General features: G+C 37.5%; 1 protein-coding gene across 16 annotated transcripts in view; it reads right to left on the bottom strand.

Moving 5' to 3' along the window:
- Emsy (EMSY transcriptional repressor, BRCA2 interacting) overlaps positions 1-24507 on the bottom strand; it is a 79814-nt gene that overhangs the window by 20136 nt on the left and 35171 nt on the right. For 9 of the 16 annotated variants that reach the window (XM_048359493.1, XM_048359494.1, XM_048359489.1 and 6 more), the window contains 6 exons: positions 24038-24289; positions 20308-20457; positions 16751-16921; positions 9766-9902; positions 6889-7062; positions 3506-3704 (listed from right to left, as the gene is read on the bottom strand). In XM_048359493.1, coding sequence (XP_048215450.1) covers positions 3506-3704; positions 6889-7062; positions 9766-9902; positions 16751-16921; positions 20308-20457; positions 24038-24289 — 1083 coding nt within the window. Of the gene's footprint in view, positions 1-3505; positions 3705-6888; positions 7063-9636; positions 9903-16750; positions 16922-20307; positions 20458-24037; positions 24290-24507 lie in introns of all 16 variants that reach the window. The other 7 variants (XM_048359485.1, XM_048359499.1, XM_048359487.1 and 4 more) reach the window with 1 other exon arrangement.

Genomic DNA, 24507 nt, shown 5'->3' with positions numbered 1-24507 from the left:
CTAACGAGCTATTTATTAGTATCTAGGCAATTGCCCATAGGTATACTACTTAAAAGATCCACTTATGAGGCTAAGGAAAACCTACAGAAAGGAAACACTTTAGACTCAGACAATTTAAAAAAGTACAAAACAAAACGGTCAGCATTAAATGATAGCTGGTATTACAATAATTGTCTCAGTCATAAAAAGAATAACCCTTAAGGAATATAGGCCTTACCATGTAAGTATTTAGGAGGGAAAATCCCATGATATCTACAAATGGTTAACAAGCTTAAAACAGTATACATATATATGATGGAAGGAGAACAGAGGGAACACAAACAACAAAGCAGGGTTCAGGGTGTATAGTTCAGTGGTGAGTTTAGCATGTGCAAAGCCTTGGTATTAAAAACAAACAAACAGGGGCTGGGGATATAGCCTAGTGGCAAGAGTGCCTGCCTCGGATACACGAGGCCCTAGGTTCGATTCCCCAGCACCACATATACAGAAAACGGCCAGAAGCGGCGCTGTGGCTCAAGTGGCAGAGTGCTAGCCTTGAGCGGGAAGAAGCCAGGGACAGTGCTCAGGCCCTGAGTCCAAGGCCCAGGACTGGCCAAATAAAAAACAAAACAAACAAACACTGAAGAAGACAAAATCACATCTAGGAGATACAAAGGAGTACATTTTATTTTTCTTGCAACTTTTCTGTAAATTTAAAAAGGGAAAGTACTTTCAAAAAGAAAGCAGCGATGTAATGGCAAAATAGTGTCCACATTGTTTGAAGTTATATCCTTCCCATGCTTAAAAAAAATCAGAATAATCTTTGACTAATCAAAACCTTAATTTCTTTCTTTTTAAATCACAGCATATATATTCTCAGTCTTTGCAATTGTGAACATTTCTGAAGAGCTATACAAGGAGAAGAGACAAATACAGATTATGCAATAGACATATCTAACAGATGTACCTACTTTAATTTATGAATAATTTCTGAGTTACAGAATTTTTTTTAATAAAAAGTTTTTTAAAACGGAAGAGATAAAGTCAATTCAACCAATGAAATGGCATGTTTGGGAAGTAATAATTCGCTTTTAACTTCCTTAAGAAAAGACTAGCAACTTAATAAGCTAAGAGTATCTGTATATAGATATCTCCTGATCATTTGCCTTTTCAGTATTACCTCAAAAGTTAAACATTTTACCTACTCTCTACAAAAACATTTGTGGAGAGGGAGAGAGGACAGGGAAGAAAGAGAGAGGGAGAAGAGGAGGAAGGGAATCTGGATTGTTCAAGGAACTGAAAACTTAAAAGAAAAAGCATCCATGTAGTAGAACTAAGGGTGAAATTTGTAAAAACCAAATCCGTTAAGTCCAAAAGTAATAACTGAAAAATAAGCATCACTTCATTGTAACTAGCACATATACCAATACAAATCAATACAGAAAAATAAAATAAATCGTATAAATTGAAAAATTATTAGTCTTGGTAATATCCTGGAAATACTATCTACTCTTTAGATTTTGTATTTGTTCACTGAAACAAAATCTGAGTTTCCTTTTTACTTGAGGAATCTTCAAAGACGATTTCAAATTCTACTTCTCTTGAAAAGTTTTTTCATTGTCTCCTCACTAGTGTGAACTGTCTAGACTTTGGCATTTTGTTGGTAACTGAAGTGTTTTTTCTTTCTCTTATTCTAGATTTTTAAGCTCCTAAAGGAAAAGATCTACATTTTACCCAATCTCTACAGGGTTTAGCACAAAGCTTAGCACATTGCATAAACTAAGAAATAGCAAATCAAACTAATATTCAGCAATTTGAACCAGTAAAATTGATCTGAAGATGCTCTCAGGAGTTAAAATAATGAAGAGTTTGCAAAATATGAAGAATATATACTAGAAAAGTAACAGTGCTAAATAAGTAGTCGAGCAAGGATAATAGGAAGGCAAGAAGAAGGAATGGGTAAATAAGGAAGAAACATGCGAGATTAGCATCTTAGCTGCACCATGGTGTGTAAGCATAGTCATAAACATACAGGTTGAACAACAGGCTAGGGGCTGGTGGCTCACGCCTGTAATCCTAGCTACTCAGATGAAGTCAGTCCCGGCAGGAAAGTCCTAAGACTCTTTATCTCCAATTAACTACCAAACTACCAGAAGTAAGCTGTGGCTCAAGTGGCAGAATGCTAGCCTTGAGCTTAAAAAAGCTCTGGGGGGGGCTGGGGATATAGCCTAGTGGCAAGAGTGCCTGCCTCAGATACACGAGGCCCTAGGTTCGATTCCCCAGCACCACATATACAGAAAACGGCCAGAAGCGGCGCTGTGGCTCAAGTGGCGGAGTGCTAGCCTTGAGCGGGAAGAAGCCAGGGACAGTGCTCAGGCCCGGAGTCCAAGGCCCAGGACTGGCCAAAAAAAAAAAAAAAAAAAAAAAGCTCTGGGATTAATGCCCACTCCCCAAGTTCTTACCCTAAGAGTAGCGTGCGCGCGCGCGCACACACACACACACACACACACACACACACACACAACCAATCCTACATCAAAATGCTCCAAAATCTGAAACTAAAGCATCATCATGATAATTGCATAAGTAGAAAATCCCATGCCTGACTTCATGAGATGGGTCATAGTCAAAACACAGGAAGACTAAAAATAGTGAATACAATTACCTTCAAACTAAGTACAAAAAACATACAACACATAAATAAATTCTACATTTAGACTTGGATCCCATCTCCAACGTACCATAGTATGTATATGCAAATATTACCAAATCCGAAACACATCTCCTCTCAAGCATTTCAGATAAGGGACATTCCAACCTGTATGACCTGTCAATAAGGTCCGCTACATAACTGAACAACCTGAGTGCTGGATTTGTGCAAAGTCTCAAAGCTTATAACTACAAGTTTATTTCAAAAGACTTACTGTTATTTAAAACAGTACCAAGGACAAACAGCCACTTTTTTGAATCCAGCTTCTTTATAATTGGAACAATTGTCAAGCTACTACCTGGGATACTTTTGAGACTAAAAGGAAGTGTCTAATAATGATGATAGCACAATAAACATAAACTAGGATCTGTCTCATGCAAACTGGAATGTGAATCACCTACAGTCTAACTTTGGCTACTTTGATTCTTTCTCCAGGTTTAGCAACAATCATTTCAAAGGGTGTACTCACTTTCTTGTATACTTCTTTCACTACTTATCCAAACCAAACAAGAAGACATAAAAATTGCCATCTGGAAATCAGCCATACTCAGTTTAACCTTACCTACCTAATAAAAATCATGCTCTAAAGTGCCAATTATTTGATAAATATATGACATGCAAGAAAGAATGGTAAGCTTTATCAAAAACAAGATTTCAACTTACTGATCACAATATCAAACAAAAGAAAATAAATAAAAAGACATGACAAATAAAGCACACAAGTTTGGTTTGATATACCTAAAAGAAACTTCTACTTTGGAATTAGGACACTATACCAGCAATACTCACATAAATCAGAAATAAAATGGATCTTACCTTGGGAACTTTGGGAAGACTCTGTAGAAGAGGAACTACTATCCGTGTAGCTTGGTGGTTCTTCTTTTCCTTCCTGAATAGAAGAATTACCAGCCTCGGCTACTCTGGATGCTTGCTGCAGTGTTTCTGTTACCAATTGTCTTGTTTGTTCACTAACAACTGTGGCTTGAAAGGTCACTGGTTTAGGTTTAATAAGAACCTAGAAGGAAGTCAGAGAAATAATTCGGATGAAATTTAAAGCAATATTTAAAATGCTAAACTTCTAGGTTATGAACTAGTACTTTTCTTATATGGAAAAGAATATTCTTGTACATTTATATGCGTTGGGCACAGTGCTGCTCACTGATAATGAATTCAATCTACAAATTACAGTTAGACCATGTACAAAATCTAAAGGTATGTGCCAGATTCAATAGCTACAACTCTGACAAGGCTTTGTGTTTCCTTCTCACCCACACAATGGCAAGCTTACAGTAGAGTAACAGTCACAAATTTAAGGTCACAGAACAAAAAGACACAAGGAGCCTACATTTGCAATTTTTGAACATCAATCCATGACCTCCTCTAGCTCTCAATTTTATTAATGTAATCAAAATAAAACCGTAATTTTTAGGTTTGATTAAGCCACTCATCTTCAAATTTCTTCTACTAGGAACCAAATAAAATTCCTGGCTGACAAAGGCATAAAATAAACTTATCAAGAGATAAATAATCGGGCTGGGGATATAGCCTAGTGGCAAGAGTGCCTGCCTCGGATACACGAGGCCCTAGGTTCGATTCCCCAGCACCACATATACAGAAAACGGCCAGAAGCAGCGCTGTGGCTCAAGTGGCAGAGTGCTAGCCTTGAGCGGGAAGAAGTCAGGGACAGTGCTCAGGCCCTGAGTCCAAGGCCCAGGACTGGCAAAAAAAAAAAAAAAAAAAAAAGAGAGAGATAAATAATCTTGAATGCATCAACTCCTGGTAAAAGTCAAAAATTGGGAAAATATCAAAATTGGCCACTCTATGTCAAAATTTACACTCCAAGGGCTGGGAATATGGCCTAGTGGCAAGAGTGCTTGGCTCGTATACATGAAGCCCTGGGTTCGATTCCCCAGCACCACATATACAGAAAACGTCCAGAAGTGGCGCTGTGGCTCAAGTGGCAGAGTGCTAGCCTTGAGCAAAAAAAAAAAAGAAGCCAGGGACAGTGCTCAGGCCCTGAGTCCAAGCCCCAGGACTGGCCAAAAAAAAAAAAAAATTTACACTCCAAGAGTTGATTTCAGTTTGGTACATAAAATAAAAACATTAACTTACCACAGTTGTTTTGTTTTTATTTTTACCATATGTGAGATTCCAAACCTTTTCAGACTCTATTAAGTCACACATTTCCAAAACTTCAAGATTGAAAACATAATTCATAATTATGCCTTAGATGATGAAACAAAAATTGTTACTGTTGAATTTGATAAAACAATCTGGACTTCTCAAAAACCTAATTTTTAAGATATAAAAATGATTTGGCTGTCTGAAGGGACATAGTCTAAAGACAAATTAGTCATTTATAGGCACATTAACGCCTTTTACAAAAATTCTACAATAAGATTTCTCAATCAAGGCGGATACTGCTTCCTGGGATAGGCTCAGAAATGCAGTTTGATTTATGTACTCTTTGAATTGTACGTAAATTTATCTGACATTTGGGGATGGGAAAGGGGAATCACAGGAATGATGAGACAAAGGGCAAAGGGTGAACCAATGCAAAGTGATACTCACAAGACACTAAGTTGGAAATTAACTTTCCAACTTGGGGAGGGGTAGAGAGCCAGGGGGAGGGACAGTGGGAGAAAACAAGGGTGGGGATAACAATGTTCAACAAGAACTTATACTCATTTCCCCCCTATACATCACCTTTGTAAGAAAAACATAAATAAATACTTATAAATAGTATCCAAGCCAAAGAAGCTTAACAGAGACTTCTCAAAAGAAGTAAGAGTAGCAAATAGACACATGAGGAAATGCTCAACATCCTTGGCCATTAAAAAAACTGCAAATCAAAACCAAGATTCCATCTTACCCCAGGTTAGATTGGCTAACATCAAGAATTCAAGTAACAGGGGCTGGGAATATGGCCTAGTGGCAAGAGTGCTTGCCTCCTATACATGAAGCTCTCGGTTCAATTCCCCAGCACCACATGTATGGAAAACGGCCAGAAGTGGCGCTGTGGCTCAGGTGGCAGAGTGCTAGCCTTGAGCGGGAAGAAGCCAGGGACAGTGCTCAGGCCCTGAGTCCAAGGCCCAGGACTGGCCAAAAAAAAAGAATTCAAGTAACAAATGCTGGTGGGGATGTGGGGAAAAGGGAACTCTACTGCACTGTTGGTGTGAATGTAAACTAGTATTACCATTCGGAAATATCGTTTGGAGGTTTCCCAAAAAGGAAACATAGAGAACTTCCCTATGACCCAGCCATACTACTCTTGGGCATCAACCCAGATCATTACAAGTCAGGATATGGTAAACACTTGAGCATTCACTGTACTATTTATAGTAGCCAAGTTATGGAAACAGCTCAGATGCCCTTACAACAAATGAATGGATCAATAAAATGTGGTATGTGTGTACGTATACATATACATATGTGTACACGTACACACACACACGGAATTTTACTCATCCATTAGAAAAAACAAGACTATGAAATTTTCAGGGTGGACCTAGAACAAATCATGCTGTTAGCCAAAAACAGAGACAAATGCAAGTATTTTCTCTCATATGTAGAAGCTCGATCTAACATGATACATGATACCAACACAGGGCTCTACACATTCACACACAGACTAAAAGAAGAACTGGAAGGTGTAACTTCTCTCTGAACATTTAAAACATTATTTACCAAAAAGAACTCCAGGAAGTGGGAAAAAAGGATAAATAGTACCCAGGCAATGTAAGATAATAAATATCCTGAGCCTCAAATTCCTAGGCAAATTGTTTTTAAAGTTTCCTTACCTTATATAGGTTGAAAAATAAACAGATCACTAGCATCCGGTATGTAGGATTCAAGAAAAACAAATTTCATAGGTAAAGTGCTTCTGAAGCCATGTTAGCTTATAACAAGCAAATTCTTAGAGATTCTGTAGAACTGCCATCTTTCATCAACTAGTTAACACTCAAATCCCAATAGAAATGTTCAGTAAATTTTATCCTAAGGGTCTACTTTTCCTCAATTTTGCCTATAATATTACAGAAATACGTCAATATCTTTAAAATGTACTGAATCATAACTTACAACAACAAAAATTCTACAGGTTTTGAGCACAAATTAATAATTACATAAAATTTCTACCTGGGAATTTTAAGAATTTAAAATATATAAAAACCAAGAAAATTCCATAAATTATACCATACCTGTGTTTTCCCTTGCTGCCCATAAACAATTTTTGTTGGGATGATTTTGGCTGCTGGCTGAACTGTGGAACCTATTCCTTTTGGCTGAGTTACAATCATTTTGGTGATGGGTCTTGTAGCAGTGATGATAGCAGGCTTTGCTCCTGTTGGCACTGTCTGAATAGTCTTTTCTCCCTAAATTGAAGACAATAAGCATTGAAGAAATTCATAAGCATTTGTTGTTTGAGTGAGTTTTGAGAGAATGCTGAGACAGTATTTATGCTGGCCACAAACTTACAGGCTGTGTATTACCACAATATGGTTTGACTTTTATACATTTAAATGATTTTTTAGAATGTCCTTTTACTGAAAAAGCATATAAAGACTGTAGTGGGTTAATGAGAAAAGGACTGTACCTTACAGAACAAAGTACAATATATTAAGTTATCAAAAATCCTAGATTTAATTGAAATATTAGAAACCAGGAGTTGAGCCCAAGATACTGAGTTTGAGTTTTGGTCTTGGGCAAAAAAAGAAAAGGTTATTAGAAACCACCCAACCAACTTTCTACCCAAAGAAATTATTTTTCAATGAGTAAATTTTTTTTAAATTACATTTAAGAATATTTGTTATTTTATCCAATTCATAAAATAAATCCATTAAAACAGTCTGGGAGATTATATAGTAAAATCTTAACCACAGTTGTATCTAAGATTACAGAATGTAGGTTCTAGTTCTCACATTCATCTTTATTTCTTAATATATCTAAAATGCATATTTATATAAAAAAACAATTATGCAATATACCATTAGCTGAAAGTACACATGCAAAACCAATTTCCTAAATTCTACATCTGTAAAATTATAGAAGTACACAGCAGATTGTTTATGTGGAAAAGTATGGGCAAGAGATGAAAACAACAAAGAAGTTAGCATTCTTTCTAAAATTATCTTAATGCATTTCCCATGTCTTATTAGTATGTTACTAATATTACTTTAACCTATTAACTGGATAGCTTAAACCCATTGACCTTTCACCATTTTCTGCATTTTATTTGCTATATTCTTTGTGTGTGTATATAGTCTACCATTCAAGCCACAATCTCAGTCGGCTTTAATCTTAAGGACTATGATCATTTACAGTCTTTCATGACCTCAACATCTTTTTACTTTCAAGTAACTAGATTCAAATATAATGATTTCAGTATTATCTAAAAGTTGGTTAAGAAATGTACTCACTGCCTTATGTATGAAACTATAACCCCTCTGTACATCTCTTTAACAATAAAGAAATGGAAAAAATTTATAGTTAAACCTCACAGTACTAGGAAGGAAAAGAAAAGATCTGACAATTTATATCTTTTTTCTTCCTTTTATAATTTTTAGGCATCCTATTAAATCTATGGTCTTCTGTCTAAAATGTAATTCTATGATTTCAGAGCTAAATATGATTACAAAAATCATTTTACTACCTGCTGCATTTATCTAAGGGCAAAGTAGTATCTGCCAAATATGGAATAACTTATTTAACACATGCATCTCTGGAAAGAGCTCTGATTGATTTGCCAAGAGCAGTACTTTTCAAGTGGGCACGCCTAATAGTGGAACAGCTTGATGGGCCCTGCTCCTGAGTGTGATGCAGACGACCCAAACAAAACTACAAAGTATTTGTGAAAAATCTCCCCTCAAATGTTGTGGGATTACACAGGTGTGCAAGTAGTGACTGGATACTCATGCTTCTATGTGCTTAAGATTGTTCTCTATGTTGGTCTGCTTGTTTTACCCAAGTCCAAATGTAGACAAGTGTGGAGTCTTCTATCTCTCTGAACATGGCACATACCTAGCAAGGATTCTGAATATTTGAATTTTAATACTGGCTTTACTTTTGGCTTACTAGGTAAATTCAACCTAGAAAAAAACGTATTTTTGTACATACTGAAAAAAGTTTTCATGCTGGATACCTTCTAACCTACAAAAGATTGTGATACCTACAGAACTTCTATGAGATCTAATTCAACAAAATATAACAAATCATTTCCTAGTGAAGACCTCCTGCAGAAAGGTAAGGGCATTACTAAACCTAAACACATAAATAACGAGAGTAGTAACAAGAAGAAAATCAATGACGGAAGATTTCCATGTGTACTGTTCAAAACACTTTCAAAACAGGTATCATCATCCCCAGTGCATATGAGGAATTAAGGGTTAGAGATGTTGAATAAACCATCATAGGTTAAAAAAAAACAACACTACAATATTAATACTGCAACACAAGTCTATCTAAGTCCACACTTCTTAACAAATGCCTTTAGCACTCTAAAGCAATTAGCTACTTATTTTTTTACTGACATTTATGCTCTCTTTAGAGAGCAAGAATTAACATTTCCATAAATTGATTTTGTCTTATTTTTTTTTTCAAAAGCATAACAAAGTTTATTTCACGTCAAGCATCCAGATCACTAGCCGACTGGCCAGGGCCATCTCCTTAGAGAGGGACCCCTCCCTGATCTCATGATTTTGTCTTAAACTCAAATTTTTCTTTGCCCATCCTAAGCCAAACACTAAGCAGCATTTATAGACCACAAACAGGAATAAAACTGTGTTCCAACACAAGTTGTCTTGCAGTGAAGGAGTGAAATTCTTGACCTGGACTAAGCTAAGCATCTACATTACAGTCACAAGCAATGTAACTACAAACAACTCTGAACAACATGATTTAGAAATTCCTGTGAAAATGACAATCATTGGTGGTGCTTTAACAGTTACTACCTCATAGCAGTGGAAAATCAAGCTACGCTGGCCATTGTGAGGTTCTGAGATCCTTGGGCAAATATCTGTATTGCTGGACTTTAACATCTTCAGTGGACTGCTGAGTGTGCAGTTCAAGCTTTTACTTACTCCAGCATTTAGCAATGTTGTGACAACATTTTTGCCAGGGAGGCCTTGAATGGTTGTTCCTTTTCCTGTAGTCTTTTGCACAACAATTACATTGGGCTTGGAAGTCATTGGGATTGTAGTGATTTTGGTAGTCGTTCCTTAGAGAAGGGGAAAGAAAAGGAGGCCTGAATTAAGGATTAGTGATACTTGGATATTTCTGTTTATGTTTATACAATTAACACAAGTAGTCAATGTCATCTCGAGGTAACATGAATGCTGTCATAATGAAAATGAAGGCATAGAATAGTAGGCTATTCAACCTAGACTAAGAAAATATTTGGAAGTGATTCTACAGCAGTTATTGTCTTAGAGATTGAGAACCTACTAGACACCAAACTCAGAATTAAAAAAAAATAATGTCCCATTATCCCATCAATAGTTCTTTCCTACTTAATGAATAGTTCTTTGAATAATTACATGAGACAAATAAAAATATCTACCCCATGGCCTGTATATCCTTCATGCCCAGTATTAAATCTACATGACACCAAGATGGGAAAACTCAAAAAAGAACCTAAGAGTAGCTGGTAGAGTGGCTCAAGTAGAAGAACATCTGCCTAGCAATCAGGAAAACTAGAGCTCAAATCTTAGTAGTGGGCTGGGAAGGTGGCTTAGCAGTAAAGTGCTTGCCTTGTATGCATGAAGCCTTGGGTTCGATTCCTCAGCAACATATGAACAGAAAAAGCCGGAAGTGGCGCTGTGGCTCAAGTGGCAGAATGCTAGCCTTGAGCAAAAAGAAGCCAGGGACAGTGCTCAGGCCCTGAGTCCAAGCTCCAGGACTGGCAAAAAACAAAACAAAACAAATCCAAGTACTGCCAAAAGGGAAAAAAAAAAAAAGATAAGAAGCAAATGTCAAAATTCACACACTATTCTCCAGAGAAAAAGTACGAAAGTAAGTTTTCTATATGTATGACTAAGAAAGACAAAGAGAACACACACATACCCAATGTGAATTTTGGAAATCTGCAGAATGTGAACATGCATGATAAAACTGATTTATACAATATATTTACATAGCAAAATTTGTATTTTCAACCAGTTAGGTCTACTTGTGGCTCTGTTATCTACAGACACACATATATTGCTCTCTCCTAAATATTTCCATAATCTATCTGGTAATCAAACTCATGCTCTATATTATTCTAATTATCAAATTGGAAATCTTGGTACAAAACTTTGATTCATACTATGTCTTGACTCTGTACTAGCCAACAAATGAAGGACCCTTCAGCTCATAATATCTTTTTGTTATTGACTCTTCAGTTTAGCAGAGTGGGTAGCAATTACTTTTTGATAGTTGTTCTTTTTATGTATGAACTCTTCATGTGTGAAGGCCACAAGCCTAAAATCCCAACTTCTTGGAAAGCAGAGACTGGAGGATCTTGAATTGGAGTTCAAGTAGGGCAAAGTTAGCAAGACCCTATCTCAAAGCAAAACCCAAACCAAGGGGCTGGGAACATGGCTCAGGAGGTATAGCACAGCATGAGGCCCTGGGGTCAACCTTTGGCACTGAAAAAGAAAAGTATTCACAGATTTATCAGCAATGTTTATTATCAAAGTATTTTCAGTGTCAGCTCAAAAAGCAGGTCTTTATCTACTCATACTGTTTCTTCTGTATATTTTTCTCTTTTTTTTTTTTTTTGCCAGTCCTGGGCCTTGGACTCAGGGCCTGAGCACTGTCCCTGGCTTCTTCCCGCTCAAGGCTAGCACTCTGCCACTTGAGCCACAGCACCGCTTCTGGCCGTTTTCTGCATATGTGGTGCTGGGGAATCGAACCTAGGGCCTCGTGTATCCGAGGCAGGCACTCTTGCCACTAGGCTATATCCCCAGCCCTATTTTTCTCTTTTTAAAAACTGTCTCCCTACTCAAGTTTTTCTATTATTTAAACAGCTCAGATAAGTCAAGGAGCAAAGTCAAGGTGCTCCTTGACTTTTAAGCAAGGGTTTTGTCAAAACGTGGCCCTTGGGGGCTGGGGATATAGCCTAGTGGCAAGAGTGCCTGCCTCGGACACACGAGGCCCTAGGTTCGATTCCCCAGCACCACATATACAGAAAACGGCCAGAAGCGGCGCTGTGGCTCAAGTGGCAGAGTGCTAGCCTTGAGCGGGAAGAAGCCAGGGACAGTGCTCAGGCCCTGAGTCCAAGGCCCAGGACTGGCCAAAAAAAAAAAAAAAAAAAAAAAAAAGTGGCCCTTGACCTTTTAATCCTAAAAAAAACCCCAGTAATTTATCATGTAAGAACCCAGAACATGTTTATATGGTTTAAAGCCTCCCTCATTATTACTATGTTTTTGTATGACTAAGAAAAACAAAGTGAACACACACGGGCTGGGGATATGGTCTAGTGGCAAAGAGTGCTTGCCTCGCATACATGAAGCCCTGGGTTCAATTCCCCAGCACCACATAGACAGAAAACAGCCAGAAGTGGCGCTGTGGCTCAAGAGGCAGAGTGCTAGCCTTGAGCAAAAAAGAAAGCCAGGGACAGTGCTCAGGCCCTGAGTCCAAGCCCCAGGACTGGCCAAAAAAAAAAAAAAAAAAAAGGTGAACACACACACCCCCAATGTGAATTCTGGTAATCTGCAGAATGTGAACTTGCGTGATAAAAACTGATTTATACAATGATTTACACAGGAAATCTTGTATTTTCAATTTTCCAAGTCCAATCTCTCCACGAGTGTCAAAATCATGCATGATCTGCTCCTCAATTTGGGAGTTTATAAGTTCCTCCCCCTCCAGAGTAAACATCATATACTCTAGGCTAACAAGAAATTTCTTCCTATTATGTCTTCCTATTACCTGTACCTACATCCAAAGCCCAAACTCCATTATATAGTAATTGTGTCGGAATTTAATCTTCAGGACTATCTAATACACACTACTCCTTCAGTGAAGCCAGGCCTCGAACACTTTTACCTTCATTCAGTTATTTTTGGCATTGGGTCTTGAGTTTTTCCCAAGGTGGGCTGGACCACCATCTTCCTATTTATGTTTCCCACAGAGCTGGGATGATAGATGGTACTATCTTATCCAACTATTGGTTGAGATGAGGTCTTTCTAAGTTTTTGCTCTGGTCCCAATTAAGATCCACCTGATCTCTACCTTTTGAGCAGCTGGGATTACATAGTAAATAACTAAGATTATGTATGGCCTGTTTAGCATTCTTTAGGATACAGAATGAAACTAATGTACATGTCTGTGTTAGCATAGCATTTCACAGGATATCTGGCTCATAACTTATCAGAGAACCCACTTACACAGTGCAGTTAAGAGTTAAAGACAGAGTGGGTGCAAATAACTGTGAATAACATCTGAATTATGATACAGACCGGTTCTGATTCATTCCAGGAAACTTTTTTTTTTTTTTGCCAGTCCTGGGCCTTGGACTCAGGGCCTGAGCACTGTCCCTGGCTTCTTCCCGCTCAAGGCTAGCACTCTGCCACTTGAGCCACAGCGCCGCTTCTGGCCGTTTTCTGTATATGTGGTGCTGGGGAATCGAACCTAGGGCCTCGTGTATCCGAGGCAGGCACTCTTGCCGCTAGGCTATATCCCCAGCCCCCAGGAAACTTTTTTTTAAGAGAGGCTTGTAAAACTTTGAACATTATGGCAGATTGGCTTAAAGAAGAACACAGTATTTACCACTTCAGATTTTACTGTTCATATATTCTTAAATCATCCTGCCAATCTTGGTCTCTGAGTTTTATGTTGGTTTGCTCAAAGAAGGGGCACTGAATGAAAGAAAAAGCATATAAACAATAGTTCTTTGCTTGGATAGTGTACTAAAGATTAAGAGAATCAAAACCAGGTCTTGCTATTATCATAGGTTCTCAGGATGCCCTTTGTGTCAAGATAATGAGATCACCTCTGAAGATCTAAACCTCTGCATGAAATGGGTATATTTCTTCAGCCAACACTCGAAAGCTCACAAAAATACCCAAAAAACCCAAACTTAAAAATCTAACAATTATCTCACACATATATATAAGTAGTTATATGAGTTAAAATTATAAGGAAGCCATAGCTTTCACTTGCTTATTCCAAAGAAAAGATCACTTTCCTAGAAAGTACTCGTGAAATATTAGCTTCCTTCTATTGTGAAGTTCTTAAAAAGGAAGAACCTTACAAGTAATTTATATTAATTGAAGAACTATTCACAACTACATAAGAAAAGAAAACTGATACTTATAAACAACTTAAATAAAAAATAGCTAAACAATACATTATTTGAGAAAACATTATACCACCATTAGGGGATGTGCAAATACTAGCATTTAGCATGGAAAAATAATCAACATTACTATATAAAACAAGGATAAAAATGGATAACCTAATTATAGATATATAATTATATTAAATTATATATAATTACATTCATATTAATCATAATTAAATTATGTATAAAACATTTACACAAAGGACTATAAAAAGGAAAAAATGTATTTAAAATTTAACACATTTCTATGGATAGTAAAAACTATAGGTTTATAAACAATATTTTCTTTGTACCTTTCTAAAATTCCTACACAATGACAGGATATTTTTCTTTTGTTTTTAAACTCTTCCTTTCTTAGAGGTAGATGCATAGTGCATTTTAGGGAAAACACTTCTTTGTCTGGGTGAGAAGTAACTCTCTAGTTACTGCATTTACCATCTGATTATGGACGAAGGCAGAAAACTGTCTAAAGTCTTTCAACCAGACTTCTAGTTTGCTATAAATACACAATAGGAAGTAAAGGTTTTCTAAATTAACTAATGTATAATTCATCCCAGATTGTATCATGGAATAAACAGGGTATTAATTACAAAATAAGAAAATCTTCTTATAGAGGATAATATGTAGGCATCAGTATAGAGCAACCTGAAATGAGAATGTTCTTTGGAATACAAGTAAGAGTGAAGTAGAGACAAAAATGAAACCAACAAAGATGTTTTAGCTATATGCCAAGTATATCTGATAGTGCTGGAAAAGTTTATGAACTTTTCCCATGTATACCCATACATGAAATAGCAACTATGAGTGGTTTCATCTTTAACACAAAACTAGCTAATATATAAGCATATATAAAATACATCTGAAATCAAATCTCTGCTTCTAGAAAAATGTGGTTGGCTCAACCTATAACAGCTACATCATAAATAAGGCCTCAAAATAACGTCCTCATAACATACAGACCTTCCTTTAAGCTATGTCACTAATAGATTTGTATGTAAGAAAAGGTTTTAGAAAACATTTTTCAATGAAAAACTTAACTAGCATACTATCTGAAGATATTTTGTCAAGTAACAAATTATCATTTGAGTTAAGTATATTACTTAAAATCTCTTAGAAGCTCAAATACAATGATTCTTTCCCCACTGGTTTCACTCTCTTCAATTTAGCAAACGTTGGATTTTCTCACTCTTAAGTATAGCCAAAATTAACAGCTTTAACTATAGTGCTTTTTGCCAATACTTTTCACTTTCATTCCTTAAGCTATTGGCAACATCAAATTACCGCTAATAACCTTAGTCCCTTGACTTTAAAATGTTAGAACAATTCATCTGGGGCATACAAAATGACTAGGTCTACAAAAATGGTAGACAATTAAAATCGACAAGGCTTAATTCATCAGAGATTATTTACATAATTTTAATTAAGAATAACGAATCATAACGCTAACAGATGCCATGTTAACAAACCACTTCACAGTCCACAAACCAAATACTGTAAGGATTAATGGGCTAATAAAAACCAGGTTCCAATATGCCAATAAAAAGGCAGAGGGTTAACTTCACTGAGTAAAGTATTTTTAAAAAGCAAAGGAGGTAGAGAATGAAAGGGAATGACAGTGACCAAGACATACATTACTTATGACTTCTTACTTCTGGAATTGAAACCCCTTGGTGCAGCTACTTAAAATTTTAAAATATTAAAAAAATTAAAGGCATAGTGAAAAGCAAACAAAGATATTCAAGTATCTTTATTTTTTTATTTTTTTTTTTGCCAGTCCTGGGGCTTGGTCTCAGGGTCTGAGCACTGTCCCTGGCTTCCTTTTGCTCAAGGCTAGCACTCTGCTACTTGAGCCACAGCGCCACTTCCAGCTTTTTCTGTTTATGTGGTGCTAAGGAATTGAACCCAGGGCTTCATGCATGGTAGGCAAGCGCTCTACCACTAGGCCACACTCCAAGCCCCACGTATCTTTATTTTTAATAAGCTAAAGTTAGCCTAGTAGTTGAAATAATGAAGTATAATACTGCACTTCTGTATTAGGTTAAATAAATATGTAGACTGTGTTTTTGTATATCTGAAGTCTAGCTATACCGCTTTGAACAGGCCATTTCATTTCTCTAACCCAAATCTGTCCTCATTTGTAAAGTAAGCACAATAATACCTACTACATCTCGAGTTATTATGGAGTCTGATTGGGTTTAAAAATGAAGAGATCATTTTTTGTAAATGAAAACTCTCTACATGAATATTAACCACCATCTTTAACACTATAATTTAAAGCAACTAAGTTTTCTTTTACAAGATCAAAATTATCAAAAGAACTGTCAAAAGCTCTGTATCTGAACAACTGATAGTTAAACTAAAAACTATACTTCATCACTACATTTAAGGACTGAAAAAAAATTTAATTTCTTTTCTTTCTTTTTCTTGTGCCAGTCCTGGGGCTTGAACTCAGGTGCTTTCTCTTGACTTTTTTGCTCAAGACGGATGCTCTACCACTTGCCACACCTCCACTTTCAGCTTTTTGTTAGTTAATTGGGAAGAAGATAGATTTTTATGCCTGGACTGGCTTAAAACTATGATCATCAGGTCTGAGTAGCTAGGATCACCAGCATGAGCCAGAAGTTTTAGATTTCAAAACAGCAAAACTGAAATCAAACAGAATCCTTCAGTAGTGAAATTATGTTTTTTCCTCTCATTGAATGTCTCCTATACTTCTAACATGCTTCAGACATACCTACCAGAAACTATATTACTGCTAATTATCTTGCCTCCCAAAGTGGCTAATGATTTGGGCACTACTGTAATGATGCTACCACTGGTAGTTTTTACATAGGTTGCAGCTCCAGGGGTTGCAGCCATCCGGCCTATGGAAGGGCTCACTGTTGGTCGAGTGTAGGTTGCCTGTGTGCCTACAGGAAGGAGAAAGCCAAAAGGAAAACTGGTCATTACTTATAAGAGAATGACAATTTACATAATTTAACTATATTCCCAAGTATTCTATATCATTTTAATCCCCCCCGCAAAATAGAATTTCAAGGTGTCAAGACATTAATCTACAATTTTACTGCTAGTTTTGCACACAGCAAGAACTGATGCCAAGTCAATTTGAATTAATTTTATAGATAAGGTCTTGTTGTATTATATCAAATTACTAGCCCAAGAAATGACAGAGCTAAACCTGTTCTCCTCTTCCACCAGTTTTATGCCAAAAGAAACTTAAATTTAGTCATTTGTCCTGCCAGAGCATTTCAAACATTTTGTTATATATTTCAAGATCTCTGTATCTGTGTTTTATGTTGTCTCCGTGTCAAACCTAATGTTAGCAGTCAGCAAATAAAGTATGACTTGCCTACAATTCTGTAACTTTTACTGTTTTATACCCTGCAACTTTCAAAATATATTTCCATCTTTTACTAGTTATTCCATCATTTTATTAGAGATTAAAGTTGAAAAGGGGGGCTGGGAACATGGCCTAGTGGCAAGAGAGCTTGCCTCGTATACATGAAGCCCTGGGTTCGATTCTCCAGCACCACATATCTAGAAAACGGCCAGAAGTGGCGCTGTGGCTCAAGTGGCAGAGTGCTAGCCTTGAGCAAAAAGGAAGCCAGGGACAGTGCTCAGGCCCTGAGTCCAAGCCCCAGGACTAGCCAAAAAAAAAATTAAAAAATAAATAAATAAATAAAGTTGAAAAGGCTAAGAGTTGCCAGGAATATTTCTCTGTAGCCTAAAATGTTTTCTATTCATGTAACTCAACTTTAACTTACCTGTTAACAGTATATTTCTTTATGTCTCTCAAAGGACATTACACTTTTCCCCTAACAAGACTTTTCTCTTTCCCAAACAAGAATTAAAAAATAAGTCAAGTGAACATATTGTAATTTCTCTCAAATCTACTAACTTAGAAAGACTGCGTAAACTAAGAATTACTACCCTTGGTGAAAATGAGGGGGGGGGGGAAAGGCTAGGATGAAATTTTATTTTCTTCAACTGAATTTTTTTTCATGATTATTCAGTTCAGAGGCCACTATGATAGCCATGTTCAACATCCCTCCACCTAGAAAACAAAATGCTTTTAGCAAGCTATTCACCTTTTACTAACATAACCAGTACTCAAAAAAGGAGTGAAGGAACATTAAGTCAAATTGGTTTAAATTGATTATAAAAAAACATATCTAAATGAGAAAAAAAACTCTACTGCAAGGTATATATGCCACAGGGATACAAAATTTGAAGACTGAATTACAACTGCAAAATAATCAGCCAGGCACTAGTGGCTCACTCCTGTAACCCTAGCTACTCAGGAATCTGAGATCTGAGGATTGAGATCCCGAGTGAGACTCTTATCTCCAATTAGCCACCAGAATACCAGAAGTGGTGCTGTGGCTCAAAGTGGTAGAGTGCTAGCCTTGAACAAAAGAGTTCAGGAACAGCACACAGGCACCAACCCCAAGTTCAAATCATGACTGACCAAAAAAGAAAAAAAAAATCAACTTCAACTAAGGAAAAGTTTGTTTTAATGCAGTGTTACTTTTTAATACCTTTCCCTAACATACACATACACCCATATATACATACATACATACTATTTGTGACAAATGGAAAGAAGTTTGAGGTAAGTATGACACGCTTAATGTAAGAAAAGAAGTGTTTAAGCACAAAAACGAAGTAGTTGATAACAGCTGGAAGAAAGTGGGGAATGGAGTATTGTTAAAGCATACAGAAGTCCAGTGTGTGAAGAAAAAAAGTTCTGGAGCTAGATGAAACTGATGGTTGTGTAACCATGTACATGTGCTTAATGCCAATAAAATATAATTTGAAAGTGGTCAACTTCATGTGATATACATTTTACTACAATTTCCTTTTTTTTTTTTTTGCCAGTCCTGGGCCTTGGACTCAGGGCCTGAGCATTGTCCCTGGCTTCTTTTTGCTCAAAGATAGCACTCTGCCACTTGAGCCACAGCGCCACTTCTGGCCGTTTTCTGTATATGTGGTGCTGGGGAATCAAACCCAGGGCCTCATGTATACGAGGCAAGCTCTCTTGCCACTACGCCATATCCCCAGCCCCACTACAATTTCTTTTAATGAAAGAAAGTTCAGGTTTTAGAGTCAAACAAATATGGGTTCAAATGTCATTTCTGCCTCTTATTAGCTATGTAACCTTAGGCAAACTAAAGGAAATGAAATGCAATGTTTACACAAACTTTACCCTAGTTAATAAATGAGAGCTTATAAATTTAAGGTGGGTATCATTTTATCCTTTTCACATTCTCTCATATAAATAATACTGACATTTTACCAAAAAAAAAAATCTGGCTAAAAGTGACAGACATTTAAAATAACAATAATGAGTTGGGTACTAGTGGCTCACACCTATAATCCTAGCTATTCAGGAGGCTAGGATCTGAGTATCACAGTTTGAAGCCAACTCAGGCAGGAAAATATCTGAGACTTATCTCCAATTAACAGCAAAAGAAAAGCTGGAAGTGGAGCCATGGCTCAAGTAGTAAAGCACTAGCCTTGAGCACAAAAGCTTAGGGATAGCAACCAGGCCCCGAGCTCAAGCTCTGGGACGGATGGACGGACGGACATACACACACACAGAAATAACAATCATGGCTAATCAGTTATGGCTACTGAGCACTCTACAGGTAGAGACTTTTTACATTTCTGATTTTATTTGCTATGTACAATAACTGACCTTAGGTGCTATCCCATTTAAATAGATAGATGGAAAGATTTACCAAGACTAAGTAACCTGCTATAGGTCAGGCCACAGAGTGTTACTATTTTGAATGTTCTACACTGCCATTTCCTCAAGCATACACCGTTTTCTCATCTAGGTACAAGGACATTTTGTGCTTCTCTACCCTTCCCTGTAATGTAACACTGTACTGTAAAGTAATACAAACTCCTCACCTCTTCAGTGTAAATTCCTTGCTGATCGGGACTGTTTTCATTGATTCAGTAAATCCTCACTGAGCCTATACTTATGGGCCAACTGTACATATGTATATAGGGAATAAAAAGGTATGTTTCCTTACCCTCAAGAAGTTTATGGTCTAACAAGACAAATACACAACTCACTAAGTAACTAGAAATTGCATTACATTCTACTAAGGAAAAGAACAAAAGACTTAGAGAAAGAACAACGACAACGAGAGCTATTTCCAGGGGAGGGTCAAGAAAGGTCTCTTTGAAGGGCTGATTAATCTCTATATTCCAATGACAAATATATTGCTACTACAGGGAAACTGCTTAATGAACATTAGTAAATAGACTGCTTGTAAGAACTTACCAGTAGGAGTGGTTACCAGTTTAGTCGTCATAATTGCACCATTACTGCTAACCACCATAATAGGTGAATTGCTACTGGTGGGCAGAGTTGCAGTCACTGGCTTGGGTAAAATTTTACTTGGTTGAACCTGTTGGGTGATGATTTTAACACCTTTGAAAGAAAAATAAATCTCAGTACATATTATTTTTTAATTGGTGTCCCATAAACCAACTCAAGAGGGCAGTAGTCGCACACATTTACTCAATCCTATCTAGAGATGTTTTTTTTTGTTGTTTTTTTGGGGGGCCAGTCCTGGGGCTTGGACTCAGGGCCTGAGCACTGTTCCTGGCTTCTTTTTGCTCAAGGCTAGCACTCTGCCACTTGAGCCACAGCGCCACTTCTGGCCATTTTCTGTATATGTGGTGCTGGGGAATTGAACCCAGGGCCTCATGTATACGTGCACGCTTGCCACTAGGCCATATCCCCAGCCCCTAGAGATGTTTTTTTCATATCACTGAAACCCTTTTTATTCCTTAAATTTCTATTTTGCTTAATTTCTCTCATTTCAGTAATCTGACTAAAACATTACAGTAAAAAATTCTTCAAGAAAAACAAATCTTGACCTACAGTGGTGTCATATGTGAGGTATCAAAGCAAAGTTAGCAACTGGACCTTAACTTTTACAAGCAAATAAGCAATAAGATCTACACCAAGGGCTGGGAATATGGCCTAGTGGCAAGAGTGCTTGGCTCGCATACATGAAGCCCTGGGTTCGATTCCCCAGCACCACATATATAGAAAACGGCCAGAAGTGATGCTGTGGCTCATGTGGCAGAGTGCTAGCCTTGAGCAAAAAGAAGCCAGGGACAGTGCTCAGGCCCTGAGTGCAAGGCCCAGGACTGGCAAAATAAATAAATAAAATAAAACAAAAATATAACTTGGCTGGGAATATGGCCTAGTGGCAAGAGTGCTTGCCTCACATACATGAAGCGCTAGGTTCGATTCCCCAGCACCATGTACATAGAAAATAGCCAGAAGTGGCGCTGTGGCTCAAGTGGCAGAGTCCTATCCTTGAGCAAAAAGAAGCCAGGGACAGTGCTCAGGCCCTGAGTCCAAAGCCCAGGACTTGCCAAAAGAAAAAAACAAAACAAAACAAAACAAAATATCTACACCAATATGTTGGGTAGCTTTCATGTAGTATTTCTCTGTGACCTCCTCCCTTGTTCCATTGGTTTACACCAAATGGTTTTGCAAGTATTGCTTTTGGAGTCATTTGTCTTTTTATCCTTTGTCTCTCAATTTTGATATTCCCTTTCCCTTCCCTAGTTCTAATACACGTATATACAGAATCCAGGGAACTCAGATGAGATACAGTGACAGCGCAGAGACAACCACAGAAAGGGGATACAAGAGGATCATCAACCAAAAAAAGGTACGGTTTCACAGGGCATGTTCAAAGTAATTACAACAGTGATATAGCACTCGTTTCCATAACATGGAGTTCATTTCACTTAGTATCATCTTATGTGTTCATAAGGGCATAGCTACTGGGCTCTTGTGATCCTCTGCGGTGACTACCCTAAACTTGTACTAATTATTCCCTATGAGGGAGACCAGAATTCAAAAAGGGCACATTATTGTATCACTTAAATGAAATAGACATGTAGAAAAGAACTTGAAGGCAATATGAAAAAAAGAAAATTAAAATGTTAAGGGAGTAATGTGATACTTTTTATATTTTCAAAAAAATATTATTCGTGATGCTATAATTTTACATTGACTTTCCAAATGAAAAGCTTTCATTTAGAAGAATATTCCCAATGCCAACTACACACTTAAATACAAAAATTGGCAACCAAGGACTAAAAAAAGTATAACACTTTTTCTTCACTACTATGTTCACTAAAAAAATTCATGAGATAAAATACTGTTATAAGTTGGCATTAGTAGCTCACACCTAAAAATCTACCTACCCAGGAAGCTGAGGTCTAATGATCAATGTTTGATACCAGCATAGGCAGAAAAGCCCTAGAAATTCTATTTCCAATTAGCCAGAAAAAATACTAAAGATGAAGGTGTGGCTCAAAGTGCGAAAAAGGCAAGAAAGAGCTCAAGCTCCAGTAATGAGATTAAAAAAAGGAAAAAGAGGGCTGGGGATATGGCCTAGTGGCAAGAGTGCCTGCCTCGGATACACGAGGCCCTAGGTTCGATTCCCCAGCACCACATATACAGAAAACGGCCAGAAGCGGCGCTGTGGCTCAAGTGGCAGAGTGCTAGCCTTGAGCGGGAAGAAGCCAGGGACAGTGCTCAGGCCCTGAGTCCAAGGCCCAGGACTGGCAAAAAAAGGAAAAAGAAAAAGAAAAAGGAACTAAGTTCACAATTTGTACCCTCTAAAGTGGAAATAACTGATATAATCTCTTTCAGAAAATAAAGCTCATTTTATGAAGCTATTATTACCATGATTCCAAAACCAAAGACAGAGCAAAAACTAACAAAACAAACAATGACAAAAAAAACCTACAGACCAATATCTCTTACGAATAAAACTAAACCCAGGGATGTATAAAAAAGAATTATACGCCATAACCAAAAAGGATATGCAAGGCTGGCTCAACAAAATAATAATAATTAGTAGTAGTAAATCAGTAATATGATCTAGTACATCAGTAGTCTAAGCAAGAAAAAGATGTATGACCACATTGATTGAACAGAGAAAAAACATTTAATAAAATCCAATACCCAGTTCTCCCTCTCCCTCTCTGTCAAAAGAGTAGGAATGGAGGGGCTGGGAATATGGCCTAGTGGCAGAGTGCTTGCCTTGTATACATGAAGCCCTGGGTTCAATTCCCCAGCACCACATATACAGAAAACGGCCAGAAGTGGCACTGTGGCTCACGTGGCAGAGTGCTAGCCTTGAGCAAAAAGAAGCCAGAGACAGTGCTCAGGCCCTGAGTTCAAAGCCCAAGACTGGCAAAAAAAAAAGTCATCCAAAAGAGAGTAGGAACTTCCTCAACTTGATCAAAAGTGTTTATTAAAAAACAGGGGGATGAGAATGTGGCTTAGTGGTAGAGTGCTTGCCTAGCATGCATGAAGCCCTGGGTTTGATTCCTCAGTACCACATAAACAGAAAAAGCCATAAATGGCGCTGTAGCTCAAGTGGTAGAGTGCTAGCCTTGAGCAAAAGCAGCTCAGGGACAGTGGCCAGGCCCTGAGTTCAAGCCCCAGGACTTTCAAAAAAAAGAAAAAAACAAAAACTACAGTTGGCACCACATTTAACATTAAAAAAATCAAATGCTTCCTCAACATTCAGAACAAGGCAAGGGGGGCTATTCTATCCTGTTCTAACATAGACCTGGATGTTATAGCTAGTGGAATAAGATAAATAAAAAATTAAGAAAACAGGAAAAGAAAAAGAAAGGAAGAAAGAGAGGAAAGGAAAGACTGCAAAAGAAGAAAAATGTCTCCATTTACCAATAACATTGTTGAAAAGTTGCTATATGTACACAGAAAACTTCAAATGACTCTTAGAAATATTAAGTGAATTTACCAAAGTTGAAGGATACATGTTCAGTATAATTTTACATGTCAATAACAAACCGGGGAAAGCTGGAATTAAAAATCAGAGTATCATTTGTAGTCACTGTGAGAAAATGAAATATTTAAGACTATACACGTGTCATGTTCATGGACCGGAAGCCCCAGTGACCTGGTGATCAGGAACTAGCACATCTTGCAAACATTTTCCAGTTACCTGACTCTTGCTTGATTTGGATGGTGGGCTTGATACCGGGAGGCAAAGATGGCTGCTGGGGCTGCTGCTGAGACACTGGGGGAGGCGGGGTCACTTGCTGTTGTGCTGGCGGCTGCACTGGATGCGCCTGCTGCTTAGGAGATGGCTGATGCTGTTTAGGAAACTGTGCAAGAATCTGGGTGGGGGCACTAACGAGGCTTTTGGGGGAAGGAAGTCTGGTGGATGCCATTTTGATTGCTGACGTAGATACACCTGTAGAAAAGACATGAATGGAAAGCACGGTTAAAATTATTTTGGTTGTTCTAAAATAAGCTATTCTTGTTATTTCATTATTCTAATAGATAATAAAGGCTCGGTCAATCAATAAAACTATGAACTAGGATTTACTGAGCACGTAGCAAATATCTAATGCAAGGTGTGGTATTTACATATTTCATATCCAGTCCCCACACTGCAAAGGAGGAATTACC

The sequence above is a fragment of the Perognathus longimembris genome, chromosome 13 (genome assembly GCF_023159225.1).
Source record: "Perognathus longimembris pacificus isolate PPM17 chromosome 13, ASM2315922v1, whole genome shotgun sequence".
NCBI lineage: Eukaryota > Metazoa > Chordata > Mammalia > Rodentia > Heteromyidae > Perognathus > Perognathus longimembris.
The sequence above is the reverse complement of the archived record's forward strand: the minus strand, read 5'-3'. Positions and strand labels throughout refer to the sequence as shown.